The 18,130-nt window shown below is 41.0% G+C and overlaps 1 protein-coding gene across 1 annotated transcript in view; it reads right to left on the reverse strand.

Moving 5' to 3' along the window:
• LOC122813672 (zinc-binding protein A33-like) overlaps positions 1-552 on the reverse strand; it is a 176,851-nt gene extending 176,299 nt beyond the window's left edge. The window contains exon 1 of the mRNA XM_044086116.1: positions 117-552. Coding sequence (XP_043942051.1) covers positions 117-536 — 420 coding nt within the window. The 5' untranslated portion in view covers positions 537-552. The remainder of the gene's footprint in view (positions 1-116) is intronic.
• Between the last annotated feature and the right edge of the window lie 17,578 nt (positions 553-18,130).

Here is an 18,130-nt window from a genome sequence, read left to right on the forward strand (position 1 = left end):
CAGTTTTGAAGGGGAAAAAGAAATTCATAGGAATGGGAATCTTCAGATACCTGAAGTATGACAAAAAAGAAATGCTGACCTTTTTAATATGACAATAAAATCTAGCGTCCCTTTACCTTGTTCTTGCTAAATGCATTCTGTACTGGCAGGAATTTGTGACCCTGATGTTCTGGAATGCACAGCACACAGGATAGACTCTCATCATCTTCACAAAATAGCTCCAGCCTTTTCTCATGCTTCGTACAGAGATGATCACTGTTTTTCTGTCTAGGATCTAGTTCCTCTACTTTCTGATGATTTGCCTGCACCATCTGGATCGCATTTGCTAGCAGACCATTTACTGTACACTTTTTAACTAGGAATTTCTCCCCACATTCAAGACAGAAAGGCTGTTTCTGACTGTCCCAAACTCTGTCAATACAGTCCTTGCAGTAGTTATGCCCACAGTCCAGGATAACTGGATTATTTAATAATTCGAGGCAAACTGGACACACAAATGCATCCGTACAAATTCCAGCGTGTTTGCTGGATGCCATTGTGAAAGATGACTGCTTCAGAGTTTTATTTTCATATACACAGAACAGAAAGGTTACTGTAGGGACTGCCTTCATTTAAAGGTGCAGTACATATCTGCAGTGAACTAAGCGTGTTAATTAATAGATTATATAAATGATTTGCTTTGGTAAAGCAAATTTAAACAACTAATTTTAATGATGCAGTAATCACTTTTAGAAAGATAGTGAGATCTGCTGCACTGAATAAGCTGAAACCTTCAAAAAAGCTATCAAAATGTATTATTGTGTGCTAAATATGAGTTCCTTTCTGTAGCTCTTTGTTTTGTCTGTATTTGGATGCTTTGTAATACTAGGCAATTCACTTAAAACAGTCTTCTGTCACCACACAACTTGTTTTCTGTTTGAAAAGAAAGAAAATTAGATTCCTACATGTCCCAGTAGCCAGGATAACCTCTGTGGACACTCTTTAAGATATTCTGTTCTTAAAAGCCAACATTTGTAGTGCTGTATTGTACAGGTATGGTCATAGGTTCATAGGTAGGTACTAGGCTATTGGCCCTAGGGCCTATATAAGCCTAGACAAAAAGGTACCCTGGCTTTTGCCACCCAAGAAAATGATTTTGCTGAGCCCCTGTCGAGCAGAGCCACAGAGGTGATCCTCGGGGTGAATTTCCTATTTCCCTTCCAATCATCAAGATTTTTCTTGAAGAGTGCTAATGAGAGTGACTGATTCATAATATACAGCATGGGCAGATGTGACTGATTCATAATATACAGCATGGGCAGATGTGACTGATTCATAATATACAGCATGGGCAGATGTGACTGATTCATAATATACAGCATGGGCAGATGTGACTGATTCATAATATACAGCATGGGCAGATGTGACTGATTCATAATATACAGCATGGGCAGATGTGACTGATTCATAATATACAGCATGGGCAGATGTGACTGATTCATAATATACAGCATGGGCAGATGTGACTGATTCATAATATACAGCATGGGCAGATGTGACTGATTCATAATATACAGCATGGGCAGATGTGACTGATTCATAATATACAGCATGGGCAGATGTGACTGATTCATAATATACAGCATGGGCAGATGTGACTGATTCATAATATACAGCATGGGCAGATGTGACTGATTCATAATATACAGCATGGGCAGATGTGACTGATTCATAATATACAGCATGGGCAGATTGTGTCCAGAGAGTATGTAAGGGTGTAGTTTTGCCAGGCATGCTTTGACCGTGCAGTTTATTAAGGATAGTAGAAGGTCATAATGCATCGCATGGTATGGTACTATGACCGTTAGATTTTCTGTGTAGAATATCTTAAAAATGTGCACAGAACTATTGGAACCACTGACACAGGAAGTGATCCTGATTTTCTTTCCTTTCATAAACTGAAAACAACTTATTTGACTGTCACAAGACTCCATTTACAAGACCCTGTTCACTAGTTATTCCTGAGAAGAGATACATGCATCTAATATTCATTAGAAGTTGAATGGTTGAATGAACAAACAGAAGTGATGTTAATATGTCTGCTGTGAAATTCCCAACTTCATAAAAAAAAAAAAACATTTGTTTAATGTGTGAAGTACAAAATAATTAGCTAATGTTACTCTGTAAAGCCTACAGTTTTGGTTTTAGAAGTTAAGGAAACAAGAAAACAAATTAAAATGCAACCCAACCAATAAACATATTTAGTAATAAAGAGTAAGACGTTTGCTATGGGGTTAAAAGACATGGGATGCAGCCATATAAACTGCTTACTGCAGGTAGATCTAATTTAAATAGTTGTAGAAAATGTTATTCAGAGACATGTTTAGCTGCAGTGAGTAAGAACATAGTTATACCCAGTGTTGAACAACTCATGCATTGTTTTGGCACAGGCACCACCCATATTCACTCTCCCACAAACACGCTGACATTCATATAAATACCCATACACAGTCACATTCACAGACAGCCCCACACACACACACACACACACACACACACACACACACACACACACACACACATATTCATCCCAGTTCATTCACATACATGCAGATATCCACACACACTGCCAAGCACATCCATGCATTCATGTTCCCCCATCAATACCTTTTCACTGACCTTGGCTACATTTACCTACAATGTGGTCTGTCCCATTGACTTGAATGGGTACCTGCCAGATGGCTGTGTTAGTTTAGTTGTCTGTATAAATAAATTCACACTGGCATTTCCAGGGAACAACCTCTTTAATTATCCAGCTATCAGGATAGCCCACTGTGGCAATTCTTCTGAACATGGAAACTCACCATGGTGGCTTGTCTCTGTAGAGGGTTACTGTGGTGGGGTTGGCCACACATGGCAGGTGTTACCACTCACTCTCTTCTAAATCCCGGTGCTAGAATATTTATCTTTGGAAATCAGAAAAAAAAAAATGAGACAATGTTAATTTTGAGTACTGTGGTGGCTTTTGCTGCAAAGCCATGCTGGTGTTTGCCTATCTGACTTTGCAGTTTTACCTGTGTTAATTTGAATCACAGTAGTTTTAGTTATGATTTATCAATTTTCTTTAAATCATAAAGTGTGACTTGAATTTACAATAAAAACAAAAAACAGGGCAGGAGGAACAAGCATCCTTGCATCCCCATCCCTTATATTTATGTAAACTAATTCCATAGTGACATAACCGTGAAAATCCCCACGACAGCACACGCAAGTCTTGCATAATCCAAATCTTTGAAGTTTTGACCAACTTCAGTTAAAAAAAAGAATGCTAAACAGCCAGTCCTTGAATCTTAATATGTCTCAATTGTTATCACAATTCAAGATGCAATACGAGGAATTAATATAAGGATTTAAACAGCAGTAATAACAAATGCAGAAGCAGCAGCTGAGCATAGTTTACTTGGAACTCCAATGGACCAGCTAACAGGGTTATCTTGCTGTCTCACAATACCCTTACATTTTACCTTTTCTTATAGTATTTCTTGGAAACTCAAGCATTTGTTGGCTATAATTAATGATAACTACAGTTAACATATTTAAAATAAATACACATATCAAAGTACCACTCTAACTGCAATTTGTCTTCCTGACTTTTGAAAATGTTATAAGTGTAAAAGCTAAGATTGTTGGAACTTGGGTAAAAAAGGTTCTTGGACTGCACTGTTGCAGCATCATGCACCAACACATTCTTTTCAACAGGAGGCAGCTTTGTTACTAGCCATGCTTATCACAGCTGTAAGTACCACAGTACATGTTCCTTGTTGCTTGCTAACAAGAAAAATCTCCACCAGAAATATTAAGTCCATTAGTGGCCTACATTATCCATTTGGACCCATCTTTTATAAAAGGGAATAGTTTACAACTAAGCAATATTATACACCCCATGCCCTAAAGTTAGCCCTTTGAGACTGACAGGAATTAATAAAATAAATGAATATTCTCAGTTAGAGAGGACTATTCTTTTTATTTGAATACTGGATCTTGTTTTTGTAAAGAATTTAAGTCTACCAGCACTGTACTGGACATCATGTCATGTGCAAGATATCCATGCAGCTAATGCTAGCGTTTTTGAAACATTGTAAGAGGTAAATTTCTAAATTGGTTTCAGTTGTCAGATTAAAATTGCTGTCAGTAACTACAAGGTGCACTTTTCTGGCTCCAAAGCTATACCCAAAATGTTCTTTCCCTCTTCTCTGGGCACTGTAGAATAGTGGGAGTATTGCAAAGGGCACTCCCTTTTTCCCATTTTTTACATGAGGTTGGGGCATTGTGTCAATATTCCCCATTTCTCTCAAGTCAGTGCAACTATCCAACCTTCTTCAACAATCATGCCTGCATTTCACAGGTTTACTCTCACACAGTTTATCCATTTCATATCTCTCAATTTCTTAGAGCAAGAAATATTGACAAAACCATAAATAACAGTGGGACAAAAGCCCCAAAAATAGGGAGAATTTTTAAAAACTGCTCTTACAAACTTAGAAAGTTGATAGTATGACAGATTTTGCATTATCATGAATTTTATGAAGGATGTGAAGTCTGAAACTCTGGCCATTCTGCGAAAATCTGTACAGTTGAGAAGTATGATCCATTTCTTTGCTGGAAGCTCTAATTTCCTCCTGCCTGTCCCAAATCTTCTTCACAAAAGTTGTCTTCTGCTTTTCTGCATGTGCCAAAACCAGTGTAATTTGTTCTCCTTGAATTTTACTGCAGATGGATCCCCTTTGGCTTCTGCTCTGACGTCCTCATTTATTCACCTGTCCCATAGCGTGCATCTAAACCACCCAACTCAGGCACTCATTTCATTCCATCACTACTAGTTTTCTCAGCTGCTCTGCCTTTACTGCCTAGGTTTCTATACCATAAAATAAAATTGGTCATACCGCTGTTTTGTACACCTTACTAGTCAGCTTCTTAGACATTCTTTTGTCATGTACTGCCCCTGCCATTTTCACCAGTTGGCTGCAGCCCCTCTGGTTCGAGCTTTGACCTCCACATTCAGACTTCCCATCTCCTCAACCAACTCCCCCCCAGATATTAAAGCTATTAAACTGTTCCATTATTTTCTCCTCTATTGCAATTCTCAGCTTCTTCTGATCTCCCCCATTTGCTGCAATTACAATAATCTTATCTATACTGTGTTTCATCTCATGTGCTTCAGCTTTGTAGTCCATTCCACTATCATTTGCTGAAGTTCTTTTCATAGTTTGCCTATGATGCCACACTGTCTGCATACAGAAAGAAACTTTGTTGATCTGTTCTGTCTGACCTGTTTGCTAATCTAGTTCGACATCAGTATGAAAAGCAGTGGGCTCAGACATGAACCCTGATGCACATCAACTGTCCCTGGGAATCTTTCTGTGAGTCTGAACACTGTTCATATTTCAGTCATTGGAACGTTGTACATAGCCTTCAGTAATTCTAGCAATGTTTTTGGGACATTGACTACCACACAACTGCCCATATCAGCTTTCTTGGGAACTTTTCATATGTTTTCTCCATGTCTAGGAATGCTCAGTTGGACTATTTCCTCATTTTTAGCTTCTTCTCAAGTAGCTGTCTTACTGCAAATGTTGGGTCAATTGTGCTGCATCCTGATCTGAACTGTACATCTTCCATCTTATTTTCTACTGCTCTGCGTACTCGTTTATCAAACATCCTTTTCAGAACTTTCATGCAGTGTGACAAGAGTCTGGTACTTCTATACTGCCTACTTCTTCTTCTTCTTTTTTTTTTCTTCTTCTTCTTTCGGCTGCTCCCGTTAGGGGTCGCCACAGCAGATCAACTGTTTCCATTTCTTCCTGTCTTCTGCATCTTGCTCTGTCACACAAACCACCTGCATGTCCTCTCTCACCACATCCATAAACCTTATCTTAGGCCTCCTTCTTTTCCTGTTACCTGGCAGCTTCATCCTTAGCATCTTTTTCCCAATATACTCTGCATCCCTCCTCAGCGCATGTCCAAACCAATGTAATCTTGCCTCTCTGGCTTTGTCTCCAAATCTTCCAACCTGGGCTGACCCTCTAATATACTTATTCCTAATCCTGTCAATCCTCGTCACACCAAGTGCAAATCTTAACATCTTCAACTCTGCCACGTCAAGCTCTGACTCCTGCCTTTTTGTCAATGCCACTGTCTCCAATGCATATAACATAGCTGGTCTCACTACCCTCTTGTAGACCTTCCCTTTCACTCTTACTGATTACTCGTCTGTCACAAATCACTCCTGACACTCTTCTCCACCCACTCCATCCTGCCTGTACTCTCTTCTTCACCTCTCTTCCACATTTCCACATTCACCATTACTCTGAACTGTTGATCCCAAGTACTTAAACTCATCCACCTTCCCACCTCTACTCCCTACATCCTCACCATTCCTCTATCCTCCCTCTCATTCACAGACATATATTATGTCTTAATCCTGCTGACCTTCATTCCTCTTCTCTCTAGAGCATATCTCCACCTCTCCTGGGTCTCCTCCACCTGTTCCCTACTCTCACTACAGATCACAATGTCATCTGCAAACATTATAGTCCACAGGGACTCCTGTCTGATCTCGTCTGTCAACCTGTCCATCACCTTTGCAAATAAGAAAGGGCTCAGAGCTGATCCTTGATGTAATCCCACCTCCACCTTAAATGCATCCATCACTCCCACCGCAGACCTCACCGCTGTCACTCTACCCTCGTACATATCCTGTACCTCTCTTACATACTTCTCTGACACTCCCGACTTCCTCATACAATACCACAACTCCTCTCTAGGCACCCTGTCATATGCTTTCTCTAAATCCACAAAGACACAATACAACTCTTTCTGACTTTTTCTGTACTTCTCCATCAACACTCTCAGAGCAAACATCGCATCTGTAGTGCTCTTTCCTGGCATGAAACCATACTGCTGATCACTAATCATCACCTCCCTTCTTAACCTAGCTTCCACTACTCTTTCCCATAACTTCATGCTGTGACTGATCATTTTAATCCCTCTGTAGTTACTACAGCTCTGCACATCACCCTTATTCTTAAAAATTGGTACCAAAACACTTTTTCTCCATTCCTCAGGCATCCTCTCACTTTCCAAGATTTCATTAAACAATCTGGTTAAAAACTCCACTGCCATTTCACCTAAACACCTCCATGCTTCCACAGGTTTGTCATCTGGACCAACAGCCTTTCCGTTCTTCATCCTCTTCATAGCTATCCTTACTTCCTCCTTGCTAATCCTCTGCATGTCATGATTCACTATCCTCACATCATCCAACCTTCTTTCCCTCTCATTCTCTTCATTCATCAACCCCTCAAAGTACTCTTTCCATCTGCTCAACACACTCTCCTCGCTTGTGAGTATGTTTCCCTCATTATCCTTTATCACCCTTACCTGCTGCACATCTTTACTAGCTCGGTTCCTCTGTCTAGCCAATTGGTACAGGTCCTTTTCTCCCTCCTTAGTGTCCAACCTTTTATACAACTCTTCATACGCCTTATCCTTAGCCTTCGCCACCTCTCTCTTTGCCATACTCCTGACCTCCTTATACTCTTCTCTACTTTCTTCATCTCTTTGACAATCCCACTTCTTCGACAACCTCTTTTTCTGTATAATATCCTGTACTTCTTCATTCCACCACCAGGTCCCCTTGTCCTCCTTCCAGAAGTCACACCAAGCATCCTACTACTCTGCTGTAGTTACCCAGCTATTCGGTAACACTTCACTGCCACCCAGTGCCTGTCTTGACTCTTCCCTGAACATCACCTCACAATTACCCTTTTTCAATTTCCACCATTTGATCCTTGGTGCTGCCCTCACACTCATACTCCTCTTCTTGATCACCAATGTCATCCTACAAACCACCATCCTATGCTGCCTAACTACCCTTTCCCCTGCCACCACTTTACAGTCTCCAATCTCCTTCAGACTGGCCCTTCTACATAAGATATAATCCACCTGTGTGCATCTTCCTCCACTCTTGTATGTCACCCTATGCTCCTCCATCTTGTTAAAATACGTATTCATCACAGCCATGTCCATCCTTTTCACAAAATCCACTACCATCTGACCTTCTGCATTCCTTTGCTTAACACCATACCTACCCATCACTTCCTCATCCCCTCTGTTCCCTTCACCAACATATCCATTGAAATCTGCTCCAATCACCGGTCTCTCACCCTTGGGTACAGTCATCACCACTTCATCTAACTCACTCCAAAAGTTTTCTTTCTCATCCATCACACACCCAACTTGTGGAGCATATGCACTAACAACATTCATCATTACACCATCAATTTCCAGCTTCATAAACATCACTCTAGCTGACACTCTTTTCACCTCCAAAACACTCTTAGCATACTGTTCCTTCAGGATAATGCCTACGCCATTTCTCCTTCCATCCACACCATGATAAAACAATTTGAAACCACCTCCGATACACCTAGCCTTGCTCCCCTTCCATCTGGTCTCTTGCACACACAATATACCAACCTTCCTTCGGTCCATCATATCAGCTAGCTCTCTCCCTATACCAGTCATACTGCCAACATTCAAAGTTCCGACCCTCACTATCACAGTCCTAGCTTTTACCTGCCTTTGGGCATGCCTTCCCCCTCTTCTCCTCCTTCAGCCAACAGTAGCCCAATTTCTACCAGCACCATGTTGGCCAACAGTACTGGTGGCGGTCATTGTTAACCCGGGCCTCAACCGATCCGGTATGTATTTCTGTACTGTTGTCTGCATGCAAGATTTGGCAACATTTTATGCCGGATGCCCTTCCTGACACAACCCTCCCCATTTATCTGGGCTTGGGACAAAGAAATAAACTGGCTTGTGCATCCCCAGTGGCTGGGTTACTTCTATACTGCCTACAGTTGTGGATATTACCTCTGTTCTTGAACACTGGCACTAGCAATGTCTTTCGGCTTTTCCTGGTTAGGGGTCGCCACAGCAGAACTCTGGTCTGCTAATGATTGGCAGTGGATTTTATGGTGCCGAGGTGCTAGCCCAACGCCCAACCTTCAAAGAAGGCACACCCATTCATGCATGCACCTACCTGCATGTCTTTAATGTCACTCGACCATGGGGAGGACATGCAGACTCCACACAGAAGGCACTCCAGCCGAGAATCAAACTGGAGAACCTGTTGCTGTGAGGTGACAATGCTAACAGCTGCACCACCACACTGGCACTAGTGTGATTATTCTACAGTTATCTAGGGTATGCCTTTCTCCCCATACTGTGATGAGTATCATCAGGAGCCATTTCTGCCCATCTTACCCAAATTCTGGATCATATTTGCCGTGAGCTCATCTGAGCCTGCTGCTTTCCCTTACTTTGTTTTACTTCGTACTGCTCCTACTTGTTCTAGGGTGGGCTCTTCTTATTCTTTCACCATAGGCTACGTCTGGGACAGTACAGCTTTTGTCTGAGTTTCTTCATTCAGAAGCTGCAGAAAGTATTCCTTCCATCTGCCTTTGATGTCCTGTAGACTGGTGAGCAGATTGTTGCTGGCATCCCTTACGAAGGGTGTCTGACTATCTTTATCTTTCTGTCTTTGACTTGCAACCCAATTGAGTTTCTTTGTGCTTTCTACTGAGCCATTTTCCAAAAGTTGCTAAAGTGCTTCTGATGCTTTGTTTTTCACTATTTTAACTTTTGTCTTAATCTCTTTGTTAGCTAACCAGTATTACTTGTTAGTCTGTTCCATCTTTTCTGTCTCTCACTTTCTCTTGCACTCCTTCTTTCTTTTTATGACTTCCTGGACTTCTGCACTCCACCACCAGCTTTCTTTATGTACCTTGCTTCCATACCTGGCTTGGCAGCATATCTGTTCCACAGCCCTTACACATGCAGTTTTGAACTGTTGCCATTCTTCCTCAGTTCTAAGTATTTGATCTTCTTCTTGTGGTGCTAAAGCCCTGAGTAATTCATTGAACTCTTGTGTTTTCTCTACAGCCAATTTCCAGGTCTTCAGCCATGTCTCTGTTGACCATAGAATTTTCTCTAACCACTGTTATTAAAGTAACGTTATTGCTTGGAACTTCAAAGATATCCTTTGTGGCTGAAAAACTTCACCATATAACTACAAGAAAATATTCACCTTTTACATAATCAGGAATTCCAAGGCTGCTGAGTCAATTTATTAAATATAGTAAAGGTATCATCAAAAAGTGCAAATTGTCAGATCTATATGCAGATATTAGAATAATGAAACAATTTAGGAAAACCACATGAGGTCACCCACAGAGATATACCATTTAGGTGCACTGACTTCAGAAATGTACTCCAGACTGAAGACCCAGCTTGGTCACATTGCTTACACACAAGTTTTCCTGACTCCTTAATGAAATCATGCTTACATGCATTGTATTTAATATCATTCTTTTAGTGAAGGTAGAGATCCTGAACTATGACATAAATAGGACACTCCTCCAACTGCACAATTAATGTACTGAAACAGTCATGAACTATATAGACTTTAAGTATCAGAGAGTTTTGTGATTACTGTCCAGATCTTGTACCGTACTTGCAGGCATTAGACAGTCTACAGTTGTCCTCCAGTTGATCATCATCACTCAGATTAGTAGCAGCAAAGTCCCTGAGGTGAGGTGCTCTGATAAAGGAGTTTCACTGGTTTCAAGAGAGGATTCTGTAAAGTCAGTACACTTGAGTGTGACTTCAATATGACCTCTGGTAAATCCTGATTATTCTCAGTTATTAATCTGGGAATGTATTTGGTGGCTTCAAAAACTGCCTTTGAGTGTACTTGTGGAGTTGTATCTCATCAAATCTTACAATGCAAGAGCTTGTTTGGACAGGATGAGCAACAGCAGTAGCTTGAACTAGCATTTCATGGTCTACATTCTGAGCTAGGGCAATTCTTATACTCCCTTCCATTCCTCAAAACAGAAAGATTTCCAACTGTCTTGTCATAAAATATTTAATGTCTCAGTAGTATGTTTTGTAATAACCAGTGTTCATTGTATATACTCAGGGACTAACAAAAAGATGCAGGTAGATTTGCCCTCAGTCTTCTGCCTGTGAGTAACTGCTCTGGTGAAAGTAATATTTATTGGAGATGTGTGATTCCGTGCTGGAAAAAGAGATAAGTAAAAGGTAGTTTGATATGAATAGTCACATATTTTCAGTATGCTCTTCATTTATTGAATCACTCTCTCTACTTGATCATCTGCCTGTGGGTATCTGGGAGTTGGAGTTATGCCTATGTTTTTGAAAGATATTGAAACTCTTCTTAGTTAGGTATTCCACGGTGGTACAGCAAGAGGTTCTCCCGTTCGATTCTCAGCTTGGCTTGGCAGTGCCTTCTGTGTGGAGTCTGCATGTCCACCCCGCGGTTGGGTAGCATTCAAAAGACATGCGTGCGTAAATGGGCATGCCTTTGTTGAAGGTTGGGCATTGAGCTGGCACCTCGGCGTTTCGTAAAAATCTACTGCCAATCAGTAGCGAACCGGAGTTCCGCTGTGGTGACCCCTTACTGAGAAAAAGCCGAAAGACAAACAACAACAACATTGAAACTCTTAGTTAAAAAATCACAGACCACTATCTGATACTGCTTGCTCAGCTGTACCATCCCAGGGAATAAATAAACTCCATGTAGGCTTTGCGAATGTTAGCATGATGAGTAGCAGTGCTAATTGCATATGCATGCTGCACATCATGCTTACAGGAACACAAGCATGTTTTCATGGGCAGCAACACTGTTGCAGCTAAGAAACTGTGCAGAGCAGTATGAGCACAGAAACACGAAGCATTAGTTTACCTTTGAGCAAACCTGTTTGTCAAGATTGTGAGGGTAACCACAATGACTGTTGGGGTGGAAATACTGCAATAACAGCAGTAATAGCACAGTAAAGAAATGTACTGACTGCAATGTACACTACAAAAATTATTTGCAGATTGAAGTAATGGGGGGTTAACAGCAAAGGCAAATACAAGGAAACATACACTGGGCAGGGAAAGTATACTGATGAAAATGGGCACAGGCATGACTGATAGGAATGAATAAAGAGAAATAAGGCATGGTAAATATGGCAATGTCTCCAAAACAGGCTATGTCAGTGTATGTACATTTCTGGGATAAGTCAGTAGCATAACATTAAGAGCAAATGTAGATAGCACAGTACATATTGCTGTTTACACCTCCTGTGCGACTATATTATATCAACAGACATGATAGTATATATTTGGTGGCCACACAAGATTAAATGCCAATGGAGCTAAATGGTTGTGATATAAACATCACTGACATGCTATTCAATAGGGTGTATGTGCATACTCTGAAGATCTACAAAATGAGTTGCTTGGATGAAGCAGTGGTGCAGCGGTAGTATTGTCGCGTCATAGCAAGCATTTCTCCGGTTCGATTTTCAGCAGGAGTGCCTTCTATGCAGACTCTGCATGTCTTCCCTGTGTTTGTGTGGGTTTCTTCTAAGTGCTCTGGTTTCCTCCCATGTTTCAAAGATGTGTCTGGAGTGTTTCTCCCTGAGCCTCCACTGAAAATTGGTTTTGTTCTGTAGGACTGTCCTGTTAAATAAATATGACTGACATGTCACCATAACTCTCAACCAATCAAGGATATGTAGCAACAAATGTAATAAGAAACATGCATAATCATGGGCACTTTTAAAATATTATGACCACTAATCTGCAGCATTGATAGAAAATGTAATTGTAACTTACTATACATATTCTGCAGGAGCAGACGTATATAACTAATGATTATCAGTATTTTATAAGTGGGAATTTACCACCTCTTCCTCAAAGGTGACCACTTTTTGGAGGGCTTAAGAGAGATAGTGCTAAACGTGGAATTGAAATCAGGGGCAATGGTGGCAAGTTGAGAGGTTTGCATGACTCATAAGCCACAATCTTCCATACAAGAATCAAACCCATCCCATCAATGTTGTCACTGAGTTGTGTATTTACTGGGTGCAACACAGAGAGATGTATCACACAGGCATCTAGTAAAACACCCTGAAAGGAATTCTGCACTGTCAAATCCTAATGGGTATGCATCCCAAATAATACTGCTGTATGGCCTAGCACTCATGGCCCAGGGCAATCTCCACAGGAGTGGTGGGCATAGTAAAAATTGATTGGCATTTATAGTTTTTACTCTTTACTATTTAGCACTGATAATTGTCATCCAGTAATCAATGACATAACTTTTCACTCATCACTCTGTGAAAGTCGACAGAATGCATGTGTGGCTGTGCAGCCTACCATTCTGCTGTCCTAAATGAGAAGTGTGTTTCCAGTGCTTTTCTGTTGAAAATGTGTAAAGAACCTGATAATTTTGTGTAAAGCATATACATTACTTATGTAACCAACAAAAGGCACCAGTAAAAGGATCAAACCACAAAACCTTGTTAAAAGGCTTTAATATGTACAAACCAAATTACACAGCACACATTATAATATACATTAAATATGTGGTACTCCTTGATTTGTATGCTTTGTACAAACTTTCATTTGTGTGGGAGGTAGAGATGGGGGATCCACTTACCTTTCTGTTGTACTAAATGAGAAGTGTGTTTCAACTGCTTTACATTCACAAAGGGTACATAAGCCGATTATTTTGTGAGCAAATACATTACTTATGTGCTATGAAAGTATTTTATTCTATTTTCTGTCATATAAGATTATGACACACAGCCTACAAATCCATGAAACCCCCCCTTTTAGTGGTGATGATGAGAATAAGGTCATTATCCAGGCTAGGAGGTGCCGTGGATCCTTTCTACTTGAGAGAGGCTGGGGGGGGGGGGGGTCTATATCACAAGCACGAAAGATCATATGTGCGATAACATATATGTTGACACATAAAATCCGAATGCTGTAAACAGTAAACACCCCCATCCTAAAATTCACATGGCCATTCGGAAAAAAAAAAAAGTTATAAACCTGAATCAGGTGGGTGGCTTTGCCCCCCACATCCCCCAAAATTGGGGGCTGTGCCCCTCACACACTCCTAACTAAATATACCAACTCCGAGATCATACTACAGTGAAGGAAAGGGCAACACCGTGTAGTTGACCAACTACCTCCTTGCCCTGTGACATATTCATCGACTCGCTTAAATGCGTTTTGATGAATATGTGTCACTCATTACGTGTTTGCTTTTCAGCCATTTTGTGCTTATGATACAGACCCATTGGGGGGGGATATGGCTACCAGAAAGGAGATGTGTAACCAGTTAGTCACCGACAGAAATGCAGTTGGTGGTCATGGCCACAATTATGATCGGGTGCCACATCAGGCCGCTGACATAATTTCATTGGCATGGAGGAGGGCGGCTGCAGTTTCCCAAGGAAAGCTGGCTACGAGGTGTGGGATGTGTTCCTGCTACAGCGCCACCACTGACACCAACTAAAGAGATCCTGTCCACTGTCACAGATCTTGATGGCTCAGGGGAGCCTTTGCACCATGTGCTTGATATTGTAGCTGACATGACTGGGAGGTTAAGTGTATCCCAGGAGCAGATTCCAGGTAGGCTTATATATTATAATATTATATTGGCTTGTAGACTAAAATATAATTTGGCTGCTACTGCTTATGATACATGCTTTTTCTGTCTGTATCTATTAATAAGTCATAGTTGTACAAGAAAGTTGTTTAATAGACATGGGTGTGGGTGGATGGCTCAAAAAAGTTTCAGTTAGTTCTATTTCTTACAGGACATATACTCAATTGTATATTCACTGGGCCTGTGTTATTTCCATTGTGATGCTTAATAACCATCCTTTCACTGCTTCATTTCTGCCAGGCCCATCCTCCCTGCAAAATTTTGAGACATCTGCACATGGTAAGCAAATTTTCCTTTTCTTATTACTAAACATTATTTAGATATATTATTGGTATGTGTGAGGAGGTTGTAATGAGTGTATGTATTTATGTACCATCTGCAATTTTGTGGCCAGTGTTACGTTTTGTTCAGATATTTTGGGTTACTATTTAGGGGAGTAGTAATTTCATTCCTGTGTTTGTTGCTTATTATCACAGGTGATCCTGAGACTGGAAGTGTAGGACTCCTACCACTTGATGTCAGAGTATCAGTAGGCTCTGATTATGGTGGCCAAACAAAGGCACAGTCGAGGGGTGCAGAGGATGAACCTGACACTGAGGTTGTGACTCACACATTCCCTGGATTTCCTTCAGGCACAGTTAGTATGCCTTTGCATACCCATTCCACTAAACCCTCAGACAGTGGACAGGTTGAAGGTGACACAGTTAATCAGGGTAGTGTGGTTTTTGCATTTTCAATGATGGCTGACTCTGGCCATAGCCAAAGCGTTGGTGAGGTGCCACACAGGAGGGTTGGTAGGGGTGCTTGGAGAAGGCCTTTTGTCCACTCTCCACATAATGCTGGTGTGTCATTATGTGCAATATGTTTAGGGATGTCATGGAGGCACAGATACATTCCACTACAGCCTCAAGGACATGCATAGGGTTTTAGATGTGGCACAAGCTGATGTGCATGACTGCCTTCATCATGTGGCCAATTCAAGGAATCAGATAAATGCCACACTGAAATGGGCAATGTCTGTGATGGAATGTCAGCTGGGAGTGGGACAGCATCCAAGCGGCCATAGGGCCACAACATCATCTGGTGTTAGCCTACATGGCCATGCCCAATCATGCTTCCATAGTGGCATTACTTCCACTGCTTTTTCTGTAGTTGAGGTGTCCACACATGGATGTGGTAGGCTACAGGGTTGTGGATCTGGGCATAGAGAAGAGAGTTCATGCAGAAGACATCACTCATGTTCAGATAGCACCAGCACATCTAAGCATGGCTGTGGACATGCCAGTGCAACTCCTGGCAGAAGCAATTCTAATGGTCTGGGAGGAGTGACAACAATGGACTGATACCTTTACCATGCATAGCTCACATCTGTCACACATACCAAGATGTAGTGCTAGCACAGATTTTTGCTGTATTCATGCAGACACTCACACACACATTTCACATAGAGTGCCCATACAGATCACCACACATACCAGCTACATGAGACATCAATGAGAGTTGCAGTCATTTTGTCTCAGTGGCCATTTGATATTATCTACATTCCTGCCTGCCTGTATTTCTTACCTGCACACACTCACTACTTTGGTGAAACCTTGGCACCCCCCCCCCACTTGTGGAAATGATGATAAATATGTCATCACCTTGTTTCTATCTTTTTGATTTACAGTTACATATGTGTATGTCTGATCCAGAAGGTGGATAGCTAACTATATAGTATTATGGAGTGTATTAAATTAATGTTTATTATGGATAGGAAATTGTTAAGGAAAACAATATATTGCATAAGGAAAGCAAATTTTGTATGCTAACAATGAAATGTATGGTTTATTTAATGTGTATTGGTATTAAATTTGGGGTACACCTTTAAGTTTTGGTTAGTAGTCATTTAAATTTAGAATTAAATGAATGTAATTAAATTTAATAACACATCAATTAAGAGGGTATAAAAAGGATACTGGAATTGTATTAAGTTATTCCTTAGAAGGCTGGTGGAGCCGAAGTACCAGGATGAGATGAAATAAAGAACTTGCCGCCACAGCAGTGTTTCCAGATTGTTTATTCTTCTATTTTGAGGAGAATTCCTTTGTTCCCTTTGGAGGACTGTTGGTGTGTTTTTCATCATAGAGAGGAGAGTTCATGCAGCAGACATCACTCATGTTCAGGTAGCACCAGCATATCTAAGCATGGCTGTGGACATGCCAGTGCAACCCCTGGCAGAACCAATTCTTATGGTCTGGGAGGAGTGACAACAATGAACTAATACCTTTACCATGCATAGCTCACACCTGTCACACATACCAAGATATAGTGCTAGCACAGATTTTTGCTGTATTCATGCAGACACTCACACACACATTTCCCATAGAGTGCCCATACAGATCACCACACATACCAGCTACATGAGACATTAATGAGGGTTACAGTCCATTCTTTCTCAGTGGCCATTTGATATTATCTACATTCCTGCCTGCCTGTATTTCTTACCTGCAAACACTCACTAATTTGGTGATAACCTTGGCGCCATGCCCCCCCCCCCCACACATGTGGAAATGATGATAAATATGTCATTACCTTGTTTCTATCTTTTTGATTCATGGTTACATATGTATATGTCTGATGCAGAAGGTGGATAACTAACTGAATGATTAGAATATGTAATGATGATTTTATGTGAGATTTATTTTTCTGATGTACTTCAGCATTTTAGTATTGTAATTCCTACCTTGAAATCATTGATACAGCAGTCCTGCTTGTTGATGCACTTGTAAAAATGTAGGATAAATAGAGTTTTGACTGATTTTTTTATACTGGGTATTTGAGATGCATGAGTTTTGCTAACTGATAAACTACAAAAATATATATTACAGAAGTCAGTCATGTCACACATTGATGTCAGTGCTGGACAAGTCATACACATTCTACTTAGGTACATTTATAAGTAACAGTAAATGGGTATCTGCCATTCATTCATGTTATTACACATTTTTTTTTCCTATTACAAGTTCAGCACTTACCCTAATAGTCCTGCAGTTACAACTGTTGTCATTCAGGGCTGGCTCTGTCTGATGCTGGCAGTACACAGCTGTTGCATGGGTAAGTAAAGGTCATGACCATTGCCTGGCATCAATTTCACTCTATGTATGTGCTTAGGTTGAAAGTTGTGCCTCTTAGGTGATGAACATGTGTGCTATCCATTGCTTCTTTGCCATGTCGAGAGCATATTGTGCACACTGATGTCTCCCTACACCCACAGCATCTGGGGGTTCCCCCTCTGACTTCTCACCAGTATGTGGGTGTGGTGATCATGCCAGTGGTGGTGGAATGCTTGTTTCGAGCCCTTGATGTTCCTGCTGCAGCTATTTTTACACATAGCACAGATAATTTCAGCACAAGTACTGGGATTGTACTGCAGACCCCCTGATGTATCTAGGCACTGAAACCACAATCTCAACAGTGTTATGCTCTGTGATATTTCTTGTTTGAGTGTGTGTGTGTGTGTGTGTGTGTGTGTGTGTGTGTGTGTGTGTGTGTGTGTGTGTGTGTGTGTGTGTG

The sequence above is a fragment of the Protopterus annectens genome, chromosome 10.part0 (genome assembly GCF_019279795.1).
Source record: "Protopterus annectens isolate FY-2018-M chromosome 10.part0, PAN1.0, whole genome shotgun sequence".
NCBI lineage: Eukaryota > Metazoa > Chordata > Ceratodontiformes > Protopteridae > Protopterus > Protopterus annectens.